Source organism: Bidens hawaiensis, unplaced genomic scaffold, assembly GCF_021521415.1.
Source record: "Bidens hawaiensis isolate Kalapana, Puna unplaced genomic scaffold, B.hawaiensis_p1.1 tig00027146_1, whole genome shotgun sequence".
In the NCBI taxonomy this organism is placed as follows: Eukaryota; Viridiplantae; Streptophyta; class Magnoliopsida; order Asterales; family Asteraceae; genus Bidens; species Bidens hawaiensis.
Genome location: NW_027494389.1, coordinates 104394 through 122252, shown reverse-complemented (window position 1 = coordinate 122252; position 17859 = coordinate 104394). Strand labels below are relative to the sequence as shown.

Below are 17859 nucleotides of genomic sequence, written 5' to 3'. Positions count from 1 at the left end.
TGATCCTTCTATCCCTGCTGATATTTCATATTTTCAGTTCTGCAATTCTTTCGGTTAATTTTTGTAAGCCAGTTAGCTCCTAAATGTATTAGTGGGTAGTTCCTTATGAACTGGAAGTGTTAGGCTATATGTATTTAGCAAGTATGTTTTGTGTAGTAAAAAATACATAGAATAGTTCCCAAGTCTAGTCTTCTGATCTACTTTCCTTGGAAAATTAGCCATCTCGAATCGGCTTCTATCACGTAACAAGGTACCGTCTACACTACGAATCAAGATTAATCTAGCATACTGATTCTTTCTTGATAGAGGTGCACACACCGTTTTGGGCCAACCTGGATGAGTTTTAAAACTGGTTTGGAAGTCAAAACCGAACCGGGGCCAAACCACTTCAGTTTGGGACCGGTTTCTAAATAAATATCCAAACCGAGTGAAACAAAATTGAGTTAAAACTGTTTGTGAAAACTGGTAGTTCTTGTATTTCTTTTATTTTGACAATTAAGAAAAGAAAAAGAGAATTTGCAATACATTCTAAGCTTAAAAACATTAAAACAAAGAATTTCTAATTAAGCGAGATCTTTATCGGCGTTGTCTGGAGTTTGGTCATTGTCAACGTTACTGCGTAGGTCCTCTTCGGCAGCTAATTCCTGCGCCGTAAGTTGACTTATTGGTTGTTAAGTTGTTACTAAGTCACTAGATACTACACAATGCATACATAACACCAAATTTCCAGAATATTCCTACCAAAATACACCATCCGAATAAAAACTAAAACCGACACTAACCACTTAACAAAGATCTTTGCTACCACTTATAGTTGGAAAACTACCAGAATAAACCATATAAACTCTCTGTATATCCGCAGCACGCGTTGCGCCCCCTAACTTAACCTTAAAATCATCATTGCTTTCTGCACATGTTTCTTCCACCTCAGCAGCCTCCCTAAACTTCCCTTCTTTCCACAAACTCTTTACAAGCAACCGCTTTGTAGAACCATCAACCTTCACATTAAAAGTTTTCATTTCTTCAAAAGCTCTAAAAGCCAAAACAGCTCTATCGGAGTTGCAATAACCACATATTAAAACCTTAAACATACAACCATCTGGTTCCAAACCACTCTGTTTAACCATCCCAAACAGCCTCTGAACTGTCTTAACGTCCCCCAAAACCGCAAAATGATGCATTAACGAACTAAAAGTTTGAACATCCGGAAGAATTCCAGCTAATATCATCTCGTCTAGTGCATCAAACATCTTAGACTCCATTTTGCATTTAGCTAATGTTTTCAGAACGGATGAATACAGACATAAAAGCTGCTGTTTTGACAATGTCCCACAAAGGGTTTTAATGTTTTGAAAAACGCTAAATGCAGCTTCACCGTTCTTTGAAATGCCTAAGTAGTCAATAGCCATTCTTGCAGTAGTATATGATAACCGAATACCTTCACTTTTCATTTCAAATATGAGTTGTTTGACTATATTAACGTGTCCTTCACGAGCCGAATTGGTAAGCATTTTAGACATTGTATGAACATCATGACGGAATCCATCTTGACTACCAACCCAACAGTAGAAATCCCATGCTGACTCAGCAGACCCGAAGCTCCTAATCATCTTTGAAACCACACGTGTGGTCCAAACGAACTTTGCATCCTCAAGTGCTGATACTTCATCAGGTCTCCAAAAACGAAGCGAGCTTGCCAAAACAGTCGGGTCAAACCACGGTCTTAACTTCACTCCATCCGCCACCTCATCATCCTCCACATCATCATCACACAATTTCACATTTCCAATTCTCTTATCAGGCAACATTTCCTTAATTAATTCTACTGTTTCTTCCACAAATCCCGCATCGTGCATACGTTGCAGTGACGAGAGCATCACTCGAGTAGGATAAACGCCATCCGCTTGCATTTTATCAAGCAAACTCTTAACCACATCGAACCGATCATCGCCACAAAAAGCATTAACCAAAACCGAATACTGCTTTAACGAACGCTTCACATCCATCAATGGTAACATGTTGAATACTTCCAACGCTGAATCTAACTTTCCGGAACTCACTAAATGTTCAATAATCACAGTGTATGTTCTCGAATTAGGAACCAATCCTTCATCAATCATCCTATTAAAAGTCTTAACCGCCTCATAATCCTTACCCGTATGTGCACACAAGTTCATAATAATAATATACGACTCAACATTCAGAGATTTTTGCGATGTTTTCCACTCATGCCACACGTTAAGAACGGAATCAAGATCACCTGCAGCTGCATAGAGCTTCATCTGATCCATAAAGCCGACTTTAGCAACATTCTTGAATTTCTTCGAGTTTATCCCGTCTATGAGGGCCTTTAGTTTCCCGGTTTGTTTGGATTTCACAAGGACTTTTGCTAACGCGTAAAGGGTATTTTGTGTATGATTAAAACTTGGGATTTTTTTAAGGGATTCGATTAACGAAAGCGCTGAGTCCGGTGATGGGGCGGATTTAAGCGCATTGGTGACTACAAAAGAGTCCAGAGCACGATCGTTCAAGACCGAAACGAGGGAATCCTGGGAATCTGATCTGAGAACAATACGGATTCGGTCTATGAGTCTTGCTCGTTCAAGGTAAAGAGATACCGCGTTATTCGAAGGCTTATTTGAAAAGTTGTGAGCTTGAAGATTTGCAAATTGGTGTAATAATACGATAGAATTGTGATGAGCAATATTAATACGATAGAATTTGAGGAGGTGATGTATGGGCATGATGATTTGAACAAGTTATAAAGGCGGGATGTTTATAGGACTTACGTCGAACAGTTGGTGTGCAATCCAAGTTTTAGTAACGAGTAAATGGGTGGGCATTTAGGACATTAAAATTGACTTACCCGGTTCGTAATCTTGAGGATCCGATGGTTGGGGGGTTTCGGGGTCTTCCTTTCGGCTACGGCTAGATTGGCATATTTGTTTACTATACGCTCATATTATTATTGTGTTTATTTCTAATAAATAAATAAATATATTGAGTTTTAATACATTTAAATAAATTGAACTCTAATAATTTAAAATATTATTCATAGTGGATAATAATTCGATTTTGCTTAAATAGAATGTTCTTTTTGAATTTTTTCTATTTCGTTCACAATTATTCAGACTGTGTGAGCAAAGCTTGAAAGGAAATCAAGTTAAATTAAAAAATAACATGTGAGTTGGATTGCTCTTGAAACGTAACTGAAAGAAGAGTATCATTAGTCAAATTAACGATGAACATTGCCAAAATCCATAAAAGTACTCTCATGAGGGTCTTATGTCGTGAGGCCATTTAATGTCATTATTTATAAGTATTAATTATTAAAATACATTTTTTTCTTTCTTTATGATTGCTTTTTCTATAAAGTCAAAAGTTTTAGTGGTACGCGAGTAATTTTGTAAGGTAAAAACGTTAATAGTTAATATAAAAATATAATAAGTTCAAATTTATCCACCTATATGTGGACAAGTTCTCTGTTTTAGAGCTTGTCCCACCCCGCTCTCTCCATGTCAAATATAATAATGTTTTACCGTGGTCATCACAACCCTTAAGAGTATATGTAGTGGGTAACATGTAGGAGCGATTTTTACTTGGCACCCCCCGGGACGATAGGGGGTAGGGGGGGATAGGTTTTCGTCGCCTGTTTGTGTGTGTGTATTATTATTATATATGTTGTGTGTGTGATAATGTGATACACACACACACATATTAACGTACAAATGAAATTAATGTGTTAAACGTGCGAATCAAGTAGAGTAATTATTGTAACATCTCGTTTTTTCGTTTCGGTTAATAAAATAAAATATGAGTTATTAGGAGTCGTGCTTGTGTTGAGTTAGGTAATATGGGTAATGGACTTGAGTTAATAAGAAAAGAAGGAAAAGACCATTGGCTTAACGAACGAAAGCGGCAATCCTTAAATAAATTGCATCCCCACACTTGCTTAAAACTCCAGCTCATAAACCATCATCAACCAACCAAGGAGTAACCTGAAAGTAAGAGAAGAAACGTACACCCGGCAAAACTCGGAAATAAATATAAAAGGAAAATAAAATAATAAGAAAAGATATTACCGGGTTTCCTCCCGGGAAGCGCTAAGTTTGTTGAATAGTCTTCAGCCGGACTCGCTCCCGAAACCTCAATCGGGAGGCTTCTCCTTTATCATCTTCCCATCGATGCTCCTCAATACTCTCCTCTTACAATTGGTCGGGAAGAAACCAATTGCACAACTCTCATGAGCACAACCATATGAATTAAACTCGGTACACCAACTCTTATACTCCCCAAAAATGATCCCCTAAAGTGAAACGGGAGTGACGAACTCTTCTGCACACCATGATCTCTGAGCCTAGATATCCTCCTTATTCTTTTAGCCAACTTTTTAAACCTCAACACGTCCCGAATGGAGATTGAGTACGGTTCATGTTTTGGTTTTTCACATTCAAAGTGCAATGGTGGAAAGACTGATTCACCAACCACCTCATGGCTCTCCTCACAAGGCTCATTCTTGATCCCCGCACTTGGCTCGTTATACAATAGATCCTCAAGCAACTTCAAATCGTCAAGTGGGTCAAATTCTCCTTCATCCATAATGGTAAAATCCATAGACTCTTCGCCAAACTCATCCTTAAATTCTTCCTCCCAAGAGGGAACATACTCCTCTACTCTCTGTTCCTCCATTCCAGTATCTTCAATCTCACTCAGGGTTTCAAAGAAAAGTGGATTCAAATATGGAATATACTCCAAATCCTTTCTAATGGCAAATAATACATCATCCATTATTGATTCCAATTCTGGGGTGGGCTCTAATATATTTCCCGATAAGTCTTTATACCTTAAGAAGTTCCCTATTTGATCATATGCAAATTGGTATGGAGGAGGCTTTGCCACAAGTGATTCTCATGGAGCTTTCCATGCCTCGGTTTCTATCCTCCTTCGCTCATAAGCATCATGTACCCAGTGATCTCCGCCACACACTTTACACCATGGCGTTCCAACATGTCGTCCGAACATATTTCTTGTAAAGAACACTCAAAAGAAAAGGATCACGGGCACCAGATAAAAATAGAATAAAATACTTAAAATAAAATTAAACTAAAACTACACTAATTAAAATAACTAATCTAATCTAAATATACGAAAATACAATAGGTAAATCCTAACTCGGGTCGTTCTCAATACGCCTCTAACCGTGTCCCCGGCAACGGTGCCAAAAACTTAATGTGTGTCTAAAGGGTGTTTCTTTCTACGGAACTCACAACTAAGCTTTAAATTTATTAAATGAAAATCCTAACGAATTCACACACAACCGGCAAGTGTACCGATCACTAATAGTATAGACCTAAGGAAGTCCGAGTATCGAACACAAGAATACGAGAAAACGTACTTAATACTTAACCCTAACCAAGACTCACCTAAGAATAATATTTTTAATTTTTAATTATTAACTACTTAACCTAACTTACTTAAATTAACTTAAAAGACTTAACTTAAGAAAACTAGACAAAACTGTGAGAATAAGACTTATTAATGGAGAAAACGTCTACCTAGGTAAGAATCCTATTGAAGGTATAATAAGCTAATGGATTGTAGAACCTCACGACACCGGTTCCTAATAATGACACAACTAAGGTTCACTCAAGAAAGCTAGATCACCTCTCGGTCTCACTAACAAACCCTAACCTACACTTAGTTGATTTTAAGAACTAACCGGTTAACGATTTGTTAAAGTGCTCTAATGTCGACTTTCCTCTCGGTCTCACCGACACACTACCCTAATGGAGACGAATACTACGCAGCCAAGGATAGAGGAACAATTTAGCTTAACTTAAACTAGGCCAACTAATCACTCACAAACCCAAACCCGACAAGAACCGAACCTGCTCTCGCGCGATTCTAATCCTAACAAGTAAACGCTATGAGACGACCCTACTTCCTATCACCTCTCAGTCTCTAAGAAGGTGCCTACTCACTGATTTTAACTAATTAATATACCCACTTAAACCCTACGGTTGTACTTCCCGCAAACAATCTCTAAACACAAAGTAAAGAGTTTAAACAAGCTAAAATCAACTAAAACCGATTCAATCAATCAAAGCAAGAGGTAATTGAGTATTATTAATCAAAACACAGCCACTAAACACATCCTAATTCAATGTTAAACCAAACTTTACATTAACAATTCAAGCCATGATCATCAACAATCCAAAATACTTACTAAAACCTAACAATAATCATCTAACCTAGGTAGAACTAACTACTTTAGCTTAACATTGGTTTTGGACAGCAGCTAATACTTAAGTTAAACATCATAAACATCAATATAAATGATGACCGTCGTTTGAGTCAATCAAAAACCTAATTATTCTAAATAGTTAGAGTAAGTAGGGTATTGTATCACAAAGAGTATGTGGTCAATGTATTCGTGTAACAGATTTCTAATTATGAAGTGAATGATTTTTAGTGCTGATCACACAAGCAATAGTTTGAATTTAGAGAACTAAGCAACGAACAAGTAAACGAGTATTAAGCAGTTAACAAACAAATCACACCCGGGAATTTAAGTAAGCAACCAATAGTTATCTCATGCAACCTATCAGATTAATTATAAATGATTAACTAAAGACTGATTAATCAGACAAAACCTTAGACATCAACAATCACTTTACACACGGCACTGGTTAACAAACAGTCCTTGCCAGTGTGACTCAGTTAAGGGTAATTGTATGTTTTATTGTATTCAATCTAACCAAACAGTCATATGATTAATTATCTAGCAACTGGTAACAGATCGTTCAGACTAACGTAAACCTAAACCGACCGAACACTCAGAAATACCAAACATCAATAATCATATATCAATCATCAATAATAACACAATGATATTCTTAGTCACATGAGAAAAACTATAAAGATTACAAACTATACATCCCGGGTGCGATTCTTGGAGATTAACCGAGCCTTGACATCATTGGATCTTCAATACGGATGATATGAATCATATGTAGGGTCTTGGCACGAGCTATGGTGGTGGAAATCGCCTCTTGGAGCTGCTAGAAGTCGCCTCCAGCCGCCAAGAATAATATGGAATGAAATCCAGGTCAAAATGCAGCCAAAAACCCTTATAAATATGCCGTTACGAACTCTGGACCGTGGCCCACGGTGGTCCAAGAACCCACAGTACGGTGTAAACTGTTGTTTTTGGGCTGGGTTGAACGTGGGCCACGGTTTTGACCGTGGGCCACGGTGGGACACTTACCCAAATTCTTGTTTTCTTCATATCTTTCTCGTTTCAACTTCGTTTTCTTCGCCGTTTTCGCCCACGTTCTCGTAATTACATCCTCTATCGTCTCCTACTTGTTTCTTTTCATTTACAACACTTGTGTAGTGGCTCCGATCTTCCCGAGGTATCATTCCATGCTCGTACAAGTCTCCAATTTAGCATATTTAATGATCAATGACCTGAAATTCAAAAGCACGTGTGAAGTACCAAAGTTCCTACAATAAACGATTAAAACTAATAAATAAACGAACTAAAACATATACACATTAACCAACCATCAATAAACATAAGTAAACTCATTCAAAATTCAAGAACAATCAAACACAAATCAATCTTCAAGTTACATGCAAAACAATCCAAAGCAAAAGATCAAATCAACTAGTTAGGGTTCTTGAACAAAAACACAAAGTTTATGAATGTATTACTCAATATTATGGCTAAGATTATGAGTGTATATGGTCCCTAGCTGTTGTCCAAAGTCTCCTTTAGTCTCCTTTTTCTTCACTTGGTCACCCAAGATGCAAAAATGACTTTCTTTTAACCCTAGAAGCTGTCGAACGGAAGTTTTATGGCTGGTTGCTGCTGATTTCGGGATTTAGGGGCTGTTAGGGTTCTTATTTTTTTAATTAACTTAATATATTATGCATAAAAGGCTTTAATCTTGTGGGCTTGGGTCAGGCCTTGAGTTGTAGTTTTCAAAGTTGATCAAAAAGGCCCCTAGAGTCTTCAAATTTGCCACTTTTTTCCATTAAAGCTCAAAACCTACAAGTAATCAATCATCTTTGTAAAATCAAACATAAACAAGCCAAAACTCTTAATAATTAAACTAAAAAGCAATTAAATCATGATAAAACGATAAGGAAACTAAGTGTGTTTTACAACACATCAAGTTCTTCGACAGCTTGACCATCAATCCATGTCCTTCATTTAAGTTATAACATGTCATGGAAATTCGCCATAACAATTAGTCATACATGCTTTACATCTACTTGTAATAAACACAAGTATACTTATCTCATTCATTAATACTTTCACTATCATTATCTTTATACATTTTTTCTTTTAAAACATTAAGAGGGTCTAAGTGTTCTCACTTAGTATATCCCCCTTTTTGTCCTTTTATATGTGTCATTTTAGTATTTACAACCAAAAATTAGGATTTGCACGTTCATGTACAAAACCCTAGCCTCTACGACCCCATGAGTCGTTTATACAACAATTTACTTATTCGGATTAATCGTAAGAGTTAAAAGGTTTTGAAATTACAGAATAAACCCAACAAGCACGAACTCAATAATTGTACACTAGCACCAGCAGCCCATTAAACCCATTTCTCATTTCCCTGTTATCCCGTTACCCTTTTTCCACTACATCCATATTATAGCTAGTAACTTTATTGTAACACCCCAAAATTTTATATTAATCGAGTCGAGTATGAAACATGAAAAGTTTGAAACACGTAACTAGGATAATATTCAACCTAGTTAGTACTTAAGTTAATAATGGTGAAATATTTATATATTTCAAAAAGTCTTAAACAAGATAACTTATTAATCATGAGGGGTTGAAGTTGTTAAGTTGGAAAGTATTCATTAAAATAGAAAATAATAAACACACACTTGGTGTGTGTGTGTATCGATCTTCATCATGGAGAAGAACAAGAGGGGAGAACCCTTCTTCTTCAAATTGAAAGGCAAATTGGGTGATAAAACCGTGCATGTGAGCAAGGTTGTGCTCATCTCAACTTGGTGAATATAAGGTATGTTCAAATATCTTCAATTGTGAATAACCTTAAGATTGGGAGAAAACTAGTTATTTTTTGAATAACTAGTTTTCTCCCAATCTTAAGCTTATTCACAATTGAAGATATTTGAACATACCTTATATTCACCAAGTTGAGATGAGCACAACCTTGCTCACATGCACGGTTTTATCACCCAATTTGCCTTTCAATTTGAAGAATTTGAAGAACAAGGGTTTCTCCCCTCTAGTTCTTCTCCCGGATGATCGATACACACACACACACACACCCCAAGTGTGTGTTTTAATTTATATTCTGTTTTAATGTTATACTTTACAACTTGACAACTTCAACCCCTCATGATTAATAAGTTATCTAGTTTAAGACTTTTTGAAATATATAAATATTTCACCATTATTAACTTAAGTACTAACTAGGTTGAATATTATCCTAGTTACGTGTTTCAAACTTTTTATGTTTCATACTCGACTCGATTAATATAACATTTTGGGGTGTTACATTAGGGGTCACCCTAGCTCAGATCTGGATCGAACGGGACGAAAAACGGTGAAAATGGAGCGAAAATACGTTTTTTCCGGCCACCGCCCGTTTTTCCGGAAAAGGTGTACGAGATATGGGAATGTCAGAAAATGTTTCTGACATTCTCTGACCTAACCCTAATTCGCTAACGGAGAAATAACGAACTAGCTTCATTCTTTAAGCAATTCGTTGTGTCAATTTGTTAAGGAAATAATGACGAACTAACCCCAACTCATTAAGGACATTCGTTAAGTAAGGGACGAATGAACCTAGTTCGTTAGAGAGTCCATTCGTTAGCTAGACCAAAAGAATGAGTCAATTCGTTATGAAGATCAGTTCGTTATAACGGTCAATTCGTTATAAGGGTCCATTTGTTAAGAAATAACGAAGGAGACTCATTCGTTAATGAACTGGATGACGAACTAAAGTTTGAAAGAATGACAGAAAGGTCCATGGACATAGATTAAAATGGATTAATTACAAAGAAGCTCTCGCACTTTATGAGTTAGCAAATAAGATAATAAATTAGAATTCTAATGAAAAATGTGTTAAGCCAGTTAATGGAAATAAAATTTTTCAAGCTGACCTGGCAGCTCGACCCCAGCCAGGGGCTCTGCCCCTTGGACCCTGCTAGGGGCCCTACTGCCATGGGCGCTGCCCCCGGACCCCGTTCGTTGAGGGTTATAATTAAACTAGAAATACGATATGGGTAGTGATAGATAATTGATACGTGTAATTATTATACAGTTAGTCGCGCACAGCTAAAGAAAGGAATAACCATTAACGGTGAACGTAACCGAGTTCAGGTGAGTTTCTAGCCGCATTCCTTGTTATGTTTTCGGGGCTGTGTGCATACTCAATGTGATTAGTTAATACACTTATCTTATGTGGTAAGTGTATGCCATATATGTTTATGTGAAAGATATGAATTATTGCTTGTCGGTACATGAACGTTCTTCGGATATTGCTTGTATTGTCAGGGTTATAATTATACAATGTATGGATGATATATGTATATTATGAATAAATATAAAGGTATGACAAGGTACAGAAGAAAGGGACCGAGCCCTGATAATACTCGAGGCAGAAAAGGGACCGGACCCTAATAATATTCGAGGCGGAAAATGGACCGATCCCTAATAATACTCGAGGTAGAAAGAGACCGGACCCTAATTATATTCGAGGCAGAAAAGGGACCGAGCCCTAATAATACTCGAGGCAGTTGGGCGTAATGCTCTTTAAAACATATAAGTATGTAAAGTATGAATATATGTAAAGTATGTAAAGAAAGAACGAAAAGAAAGGGAGAAAGAATATACTCATGTATGTATGAAAGTAAGATAAGCAGGTTATATAATATGCATCTACGGATGCGTACGTATAAGCATGTGAAAGTATTGTATGTTATTTGATTAACTAGAACTCATTCTGCGTAGCTGACTTTTAGTATGCACGCAGGTGAGTAGGATGAGGCAGCTGGCTTGAGCATGGACACATGACAGAATAATAAGAGTTTGACATCTGAAAACTCATGATGTTTAGGACACGAATGTTTTAAGACAAGTTATGAATTATTATGTAATGTTTTATGAAAGATTTAATATTCCGCAAAAGTTTTATTTAACTTTGATGTTTAGAACTGTGTTTATGAGTAAATCCAACGTCCAAAGTGAGGCACCGATAACGAGGCCTTACAATTATGTAATTACATCATAGAGTAAGTACGTAATTACTCTATGATGTAATTATATAATTAATCTAATTGTATATATATTCTAATATCATTAAGAAAGAATTACAGAAATTATCCTTTATTTTTGTATCAAATTTCACTCATTGTCCTTTATCTTTAAACTTGATATGTTTTATCCTTTACGTTTTCAAATCTAACAGCGTTTGTTCTTTAGCCCTAACCCAGTTAGTTTTTCTAGTTAAGTCAGGTCATGTGCTTCGCACATGAGGGAAAATTAGTCATTTTAGCCTTTTTATTTAAAAATACATTTTATTAGTTAAACTAAAACTATTTAAAGATTAAAAACAAATACATTTGTAATTAAAAACAAATTTAATTAAAATATTTATATATTATGTTTAAAATACCCCATCACCATCTTCAAACTACCCCACCCTCTTCAGCCTCCCCGGCCCTCTTCAGCCTCCATCGGCGCCATCAACCGGCAACCACCAACCCACCACCACCAACTACGGACGTCGCCACCACCATCATCTATAACGGACGTTGTCACCACCGTATCAAACCTCATCTCTCTACCCAAATTCCGGCCAAACCCACCACCGATTTTGCCGGATAAACTTGGAGCACCACCTGCGAAACCCCCACTGGCCGCCTCTCTCTCTCTCTCTCTCTCTTTTCCAGAGAAACGTGGACCACCGCAGACTGTGAGGACTTGCAAAACAACACCAATTGACTACCACCGACTACTGTGAGGGGATGATATTTTGTATAAATGGCGACACCAAAATCATCCGTCTTCAACCCCCAAATGTCGACGGCGACATCAGATTCAAAACCCCAATTTCGTATTCAATCCCCAAAGGCCAAATTTATCTTTCTAGCTTCCAATTAGATCTACCCACATATCAAGATGAACCTCACAAATCATAAACACTAATGATCTCGCCTGAATTTGAACCTGAACCGACGCGAATCACTAGCACCACTCACGTCGCTGCAACGGAATCGCCGGAAACGTGGCCGTATTTAGTGGTAGACTCCCGATTTAATGGTGGACTTCGGGTACTCCAAACAAAATCATTAGCTAGGGTGGCCGGATTTAACGGTAAACTCTGGCAGAGATGGCAGATGGCGAGAGTGGTGGTTTTCCGGTAGGTGGAGAGAGAGAGATTATCTTTATTTATATACAATTAATTTTAATTAATAAAATTTATTTTTAAATAAATGGCTAAAATGACTAATTTGCCCTCATGTGCGAAGCACATGGGCTGACTTAACGAGAAAAACTAACTAGGTTAGGGTTAAAGGACAAACGATGTTGGATTTGAAAACGTAAAGGACAAAACATATCAATTTTAAAGATAAAGGAGAATAAGTGAAATTTGACACAAAAATAAAGGACCATTTCTGTAATTCTGTCTATCATTAATATCAAAGACAATTTAGGTTCACATAAAGCATGATAACAATGCAGTAGGGTGTATGGAGATTAACGAGAAAAACTAACTAGGTTAGGGTGTATGGAGACTAATTTGCCCTCATGTGCGAAGCACATGGGCTGACTTAACGAGAAAAACTAACTAGGTTAGGGTTAAAGGACAAACGTTGTTGGATTTGAAAACGTAAAGGAAAACACATATCAATTTTAAAGATAAAGGATAATAAGTGAAATTTGACACAAAAATAAAGGACCAATTCTGTAATTCTGTCATCATTAATATCAAAGACAATTTAGGTTCACATAAAGCATGATAACAATTTAGTTCACATAAAGCATGATAACAACGCAGTAGGGTGTATTGAGATTAGGAAGAATTTGGAAAACGAAATGAATTAATGTGAGATTGCCATCTCACAGTTATAGAGAGTGTGAAAATTTATTAGACACTCATAAGAGAGAAGGAACTTTTTTAACACAAAACTAAATTCATATACTTTAAAAACAAGAAAATAGTTAAATAAATTTAGTTTCCATTTTTCAATATTAAACAAAATGTATATACTTAAAGCTTGGCTGTTAAAAAACAAAATTTATATACTTAAAAAACCAAAATCATAATTAATTTTATAACTTTAATTAATATAACAAATTGAAAGAATAAGAATCAGTTAAAAGACAAACAAACCAATACAATTAAAAAAATATGTAAGCATTGGGCTCAGAATGTCAATACAGGCCGAACAAGTAAACCAACAAGCACATGAGTATGGGAACCAATAAGCCAAGATTTGGGCTTTTAATCCAAGTTTTCTATATAAACAAAAGTTGACCTAGAAATTGATGTTATTGATTAGTAATTATTTTGCATATTTGAAAATTTTAATAACATCAATACTAGTGATTGCCTTCGTGCTTCACGACTAAGAGTTAAATTTAAACGACTTCTCTCAAATATTAATTAGAGTTAAGTGTCATTTTCGTCCTTATAATTTAGCAAATAATACGAATTTAGTCTAAAAAATTTATTTTTTGTATATGGACCCTTCAGGTTTCCCAGTTCTTGCCAATTACATCCAAATCACTAACCCCGTTAAATTTAATCGTTAAGTCTGTCAGGGTAGGCATGCATTTTCACTCTTTCTTTATTATAATACTTATTTCAGTGAACTACGATTTTCGTCCTTGTGGTTTGTCCAAATCCGCGGTTTTAGTCTTATAGTTTCAAGTTTGCAATTTTCGTCCTTGTAGTTTCATTTCACTTGCAATTAAACCTGATTTATTAACCTCGTTAAGTCTGGTCATTAACCCATTTGCGTGCCTCTCACGTGACGACCAGTTATGCTTTTTTTCTCCACAAATAAACCTCAGTCCTAATTCGTAAGCCCCCTCACGTGAGGGGCATGGGTGCATTTCTTGAAAAAGGAAAAAAAATGAACAAAACTGCCCCTCACGTGAAAGGCACACTAATGAGTTTAACGACCAGACTTAACGAGATTAGGGAATTCAGGTTTAATTGCAAGTGAAATGAAATCAAAGGGAAGAAAATTGCAAATGTGATACTACTAGACTAAAACTGCAAATTTGGACAAACTAGAAGGACGAAAACCGCAGTTCACTGAAATAAGTATTATAATAAAGAAAGAGTGAAAATGCATGTCTACACCTGACAGACTTAACGATTAAATTTAATAGGGTTAGTGATTTAGATGTAATTGGCAAGAACCGGGAAACGTGGAGGGTCTATATGCAAAATGTAACCTTTTTAGACTAAAATCTGCATTATTTGTCAAATCACAATGACAGAAATGACACTTTACTCTATTAATTATATTTTGGTATTATTATTATTATTATTATAACAATTACTACTAAATATGCATTAATGTAAACTAGTGGGGCTTGCCCTAATGGCCAGGAACATGATGGATGACTCGGATATCTCGGGTTCGAATCCTGATTTCGACCGAATTTTACCAAAGCATTAAAACCTGTCGTACCCTCGGGCGGGGTGAGCCAACTGGGTTTTACCGGGAACGCCAAGCCAAACTCGGATGCCAGCGTTGATCTCGATCATGTCAACATAGTTGGCCTGAGTGGGGTGGCGGGGCGCGACGTATTCGCGCAGTGAGATATCTTAACTGTAAAAGTCACCGTTCGAAAAAAAATATCCATTAATATGTATATTCTTAATTTAGTAAACTATAAATATACATTAAATAATGGTTATATATGTGAAATTTGTTAAATAAGGGTAAAATAAAAACTATTGCATGTATGATGTACACGTCACATTAAATTTTTTCTTAAGTGTCTTAAAAGTTATATAAAATTACATTAATGTTCTTCCGATCTTACAATACTAACAAAAGAAAATGTTGAAGCTTAGGTGCCAAGCCTATATATTTTATAATTCCTAATCTTTCATCTCATTCGTTCTAGCTATTTATGGGTCATGGGTCAAAACCATTTTGTCAAGTGGGTTATAACATAGTGTGAATTTTATTCATTATTGAATTAAGTTTCAGTTTCATACTTGAGGTTTGACCAATTACACAACTTTAATATTTTTTTTTAAATTTCTTGACGTATCCATTAAAACCATGCTATTTTAGTACTTTTTGTTAACCACTCGTTTGTTTTTTCTATTTAATCTACATTAAATTAATTTATAAGTATTTTGAAAATCACAATTGAAATAATGATCTAATATATTTTTATTATTTGACAAATCTCGTGTAATACACGGGTTCAAAAGCTAGTATACTTTATATAGTTTATATAGTAGTATAGATAATTTAGTGTTAGATATTATTTTAGACATTACAAACACTGGATTTGATTAAGTGACCTTTTTTTAATCAGTGTTATCAATTTGCGGTGTTATTATTCAGTTTATTCCAATATCACTTGAGAAAACATGAATTTTGAACCAAATCTAATTCCGAACTCCATTTTTTTTTCTATTTTCAAACCAGGTTGACCATAATATTCGATTTATATAAGTTTATATACTGATTATTAAACATACTTGATAGGTGATTAAGATATAAAATATGAGGCCATGAGTTCAAAGTGATAGAGTGGTAAGCTAGTTAAGATGTAAAATAGGAGCTTATGAGTTCAAAACCTATAATGTGAAAAAATTTAGTCATTCGGAAAAAAAGAACGTACTTTATGTACCTCTTTAGAAAGTAGGCGTAACGTACTGGTCTTGGAGATTTTGAATAAGCTCAGTGGATGAATTGCTATACGAGCGGTTGAGTGGCCAACGATTTCACAAGCGGTTAAACATATTTGATGTACCTCTTTATAATTTTACTGAGAAATATTACGTACGTTTTCTTTTGTTTCTTGCCTTGTATACCCAAAACGAAAACTGAGTTCCAATCTGTTGTAATTTGAAGCCACTTTTAGAATTTTTCAATCTTGAATATATAATTTGAAAAGCAAGTTGAAGCATTAACACGACACAAACCTAACAAAAATATTGTTGGATTGAGTTTGGTATATAAACTGTATTGGTCGAACCCCGCAAACCCGTTTAGCTAAGCAGGTTGGGTTAGGTAAACCAGTCGAGCTTGATAAGTTTCTGTTGACCCATTTAGCTTATTTAAATTTTATTACAGTTTTTTCTTACTTTCTAATATAATAAATTTAATTGGTCGTGCGTCTTATGCCAAAGTTTAAAGCTAGAAAGAAAATTAACGTAGGATTTTATAAATAAAATATAAATGGTATATAAAATTGTATTACTTCTTTTTTTATAAATATATAAATCGAAAACATTTATATGAGAAAACAATAAATAAGAAAACAAAATCTTAGGGTCAAACTTGTCACATTCAGGTTGACTTGTGTCGTCTTTGTGTACACGTACTCAAACAATTTTCATGTTCAGGTCATGTTTGAGTTCGGGTTACAAACACGACACGTTTAACACCATCACACTAATACACGCCTTAACATTAAGGTCATTCATCAAATAAGAATTTACCATTCCAAGTGTTTTTTTTTCTTTATTTTTTTTTATTTTAAACGACCAACTAAATAACACCGGGTACTCCGTACGCGGTCTCCATTGTCTAAAGGTAGCCCTAGTCGGCCACTAGTCGGACGGACGGAGCCCCTAGCGGTCCACCTATTGAGGGATTAATCGGATAAAACCCGACCCCCCACCCGCCAAATGGCACGACAGCGAGAAGCCGGTAAAACCAGGTGAGATCAGGACTTGAACCCTGATAAGCCAGGGTCATCTCTCATATCTCCCATATAAATTGATGATAGTGAGGTTTGAACCCCCTACCTTTCACTTGTAAAGTGAGTGCTCTACTGTTGAGCCACAACCAATTTATTACCATTCTAAGTCTTAACTTTAGATTTTGACAACTCAGTAAAATTTTAAATTTGCAGAGGAAATCATAAAACCATTTTTACTGTCAAATATTTTTTGTAAATAAATTTGAGATTGAATTTAAAAAAATAATATTAATTATTAACAAATGCCTTTCTTTGAATTGTCATATTACAACCTTGATTTCCAAAACATCAAGTATGTAGTATTTGTCCTAAATCAAATGTTGCAAACTTGAGAGTGAGTCTAAAAGAGGAAACCAAATTTACAATAAATCGAAACATGTGACGTGCATATTTAGAAAAGAAAAAGAAAAAAAAAAAGAAATATCGAAGGGTTGCTGTTCCATTGATCCCAATCCCATGCATGCTAACGCTACCAGCCTGTCTTTTTTGGGAAGACGTGTCCATGTTTTAACATCTTTTGCTCCCGGACCACTACCCCGTACTATGACCTTTTGTCCCGTGGAAGTCACAGGATTTGCTTTGATCCACATTAGGTCGCTGCCGGATCATTGGAGCTTTTGGCCATGGTAGTTTTTCGGTGGCAAATATCTCCGTGACGCTTTTGGTGAGTGGCGTCCACCGGTGTTTTCGGCTTGAAGGGTGTGTATCTCTTCCGCCAACAAGAGGGTGAGAGCTGGATGAGGTGTCAAAGTTTACCCTTGACTGCCAAATACCTAGCTTCCTCTTTTTGTTCTGCCGGGCGATCCGAACATTGTTTTCTCTAGTCCTTTGCGTGTAGAGGTGTGTACTCTGGGGAAGATCCCTTCCCAGTTGCTTCTCCGTCTCGGCAAAGC

General features: G+C 36.0%; 1 protein-coding gene across 1 annotated transcript; it reads right to left on the bottom strand.

The window, feature by feature from the left end:
• Nucleotides 1–702: 702 nt before the first annotated feature.
• Nucleotides 703–2818, bottom strand: LOC143574915 (pentatricopeptide repeat-containing protein At5g66631-like). Its single transcript, XM_077059416.1, has one exon. It carries the CDS (start codon nt 2742–2744, stop codon nt 786–788), a length of 1959 nt encoding a protein of 652 aa, XP_076915531.1. The 5' UTR covers nt 2745–2818; the 3' UTR covers nt 703–785.
• Between the last annotated feature and the right edge of the window lie 15041 nt (nt 2819–17859).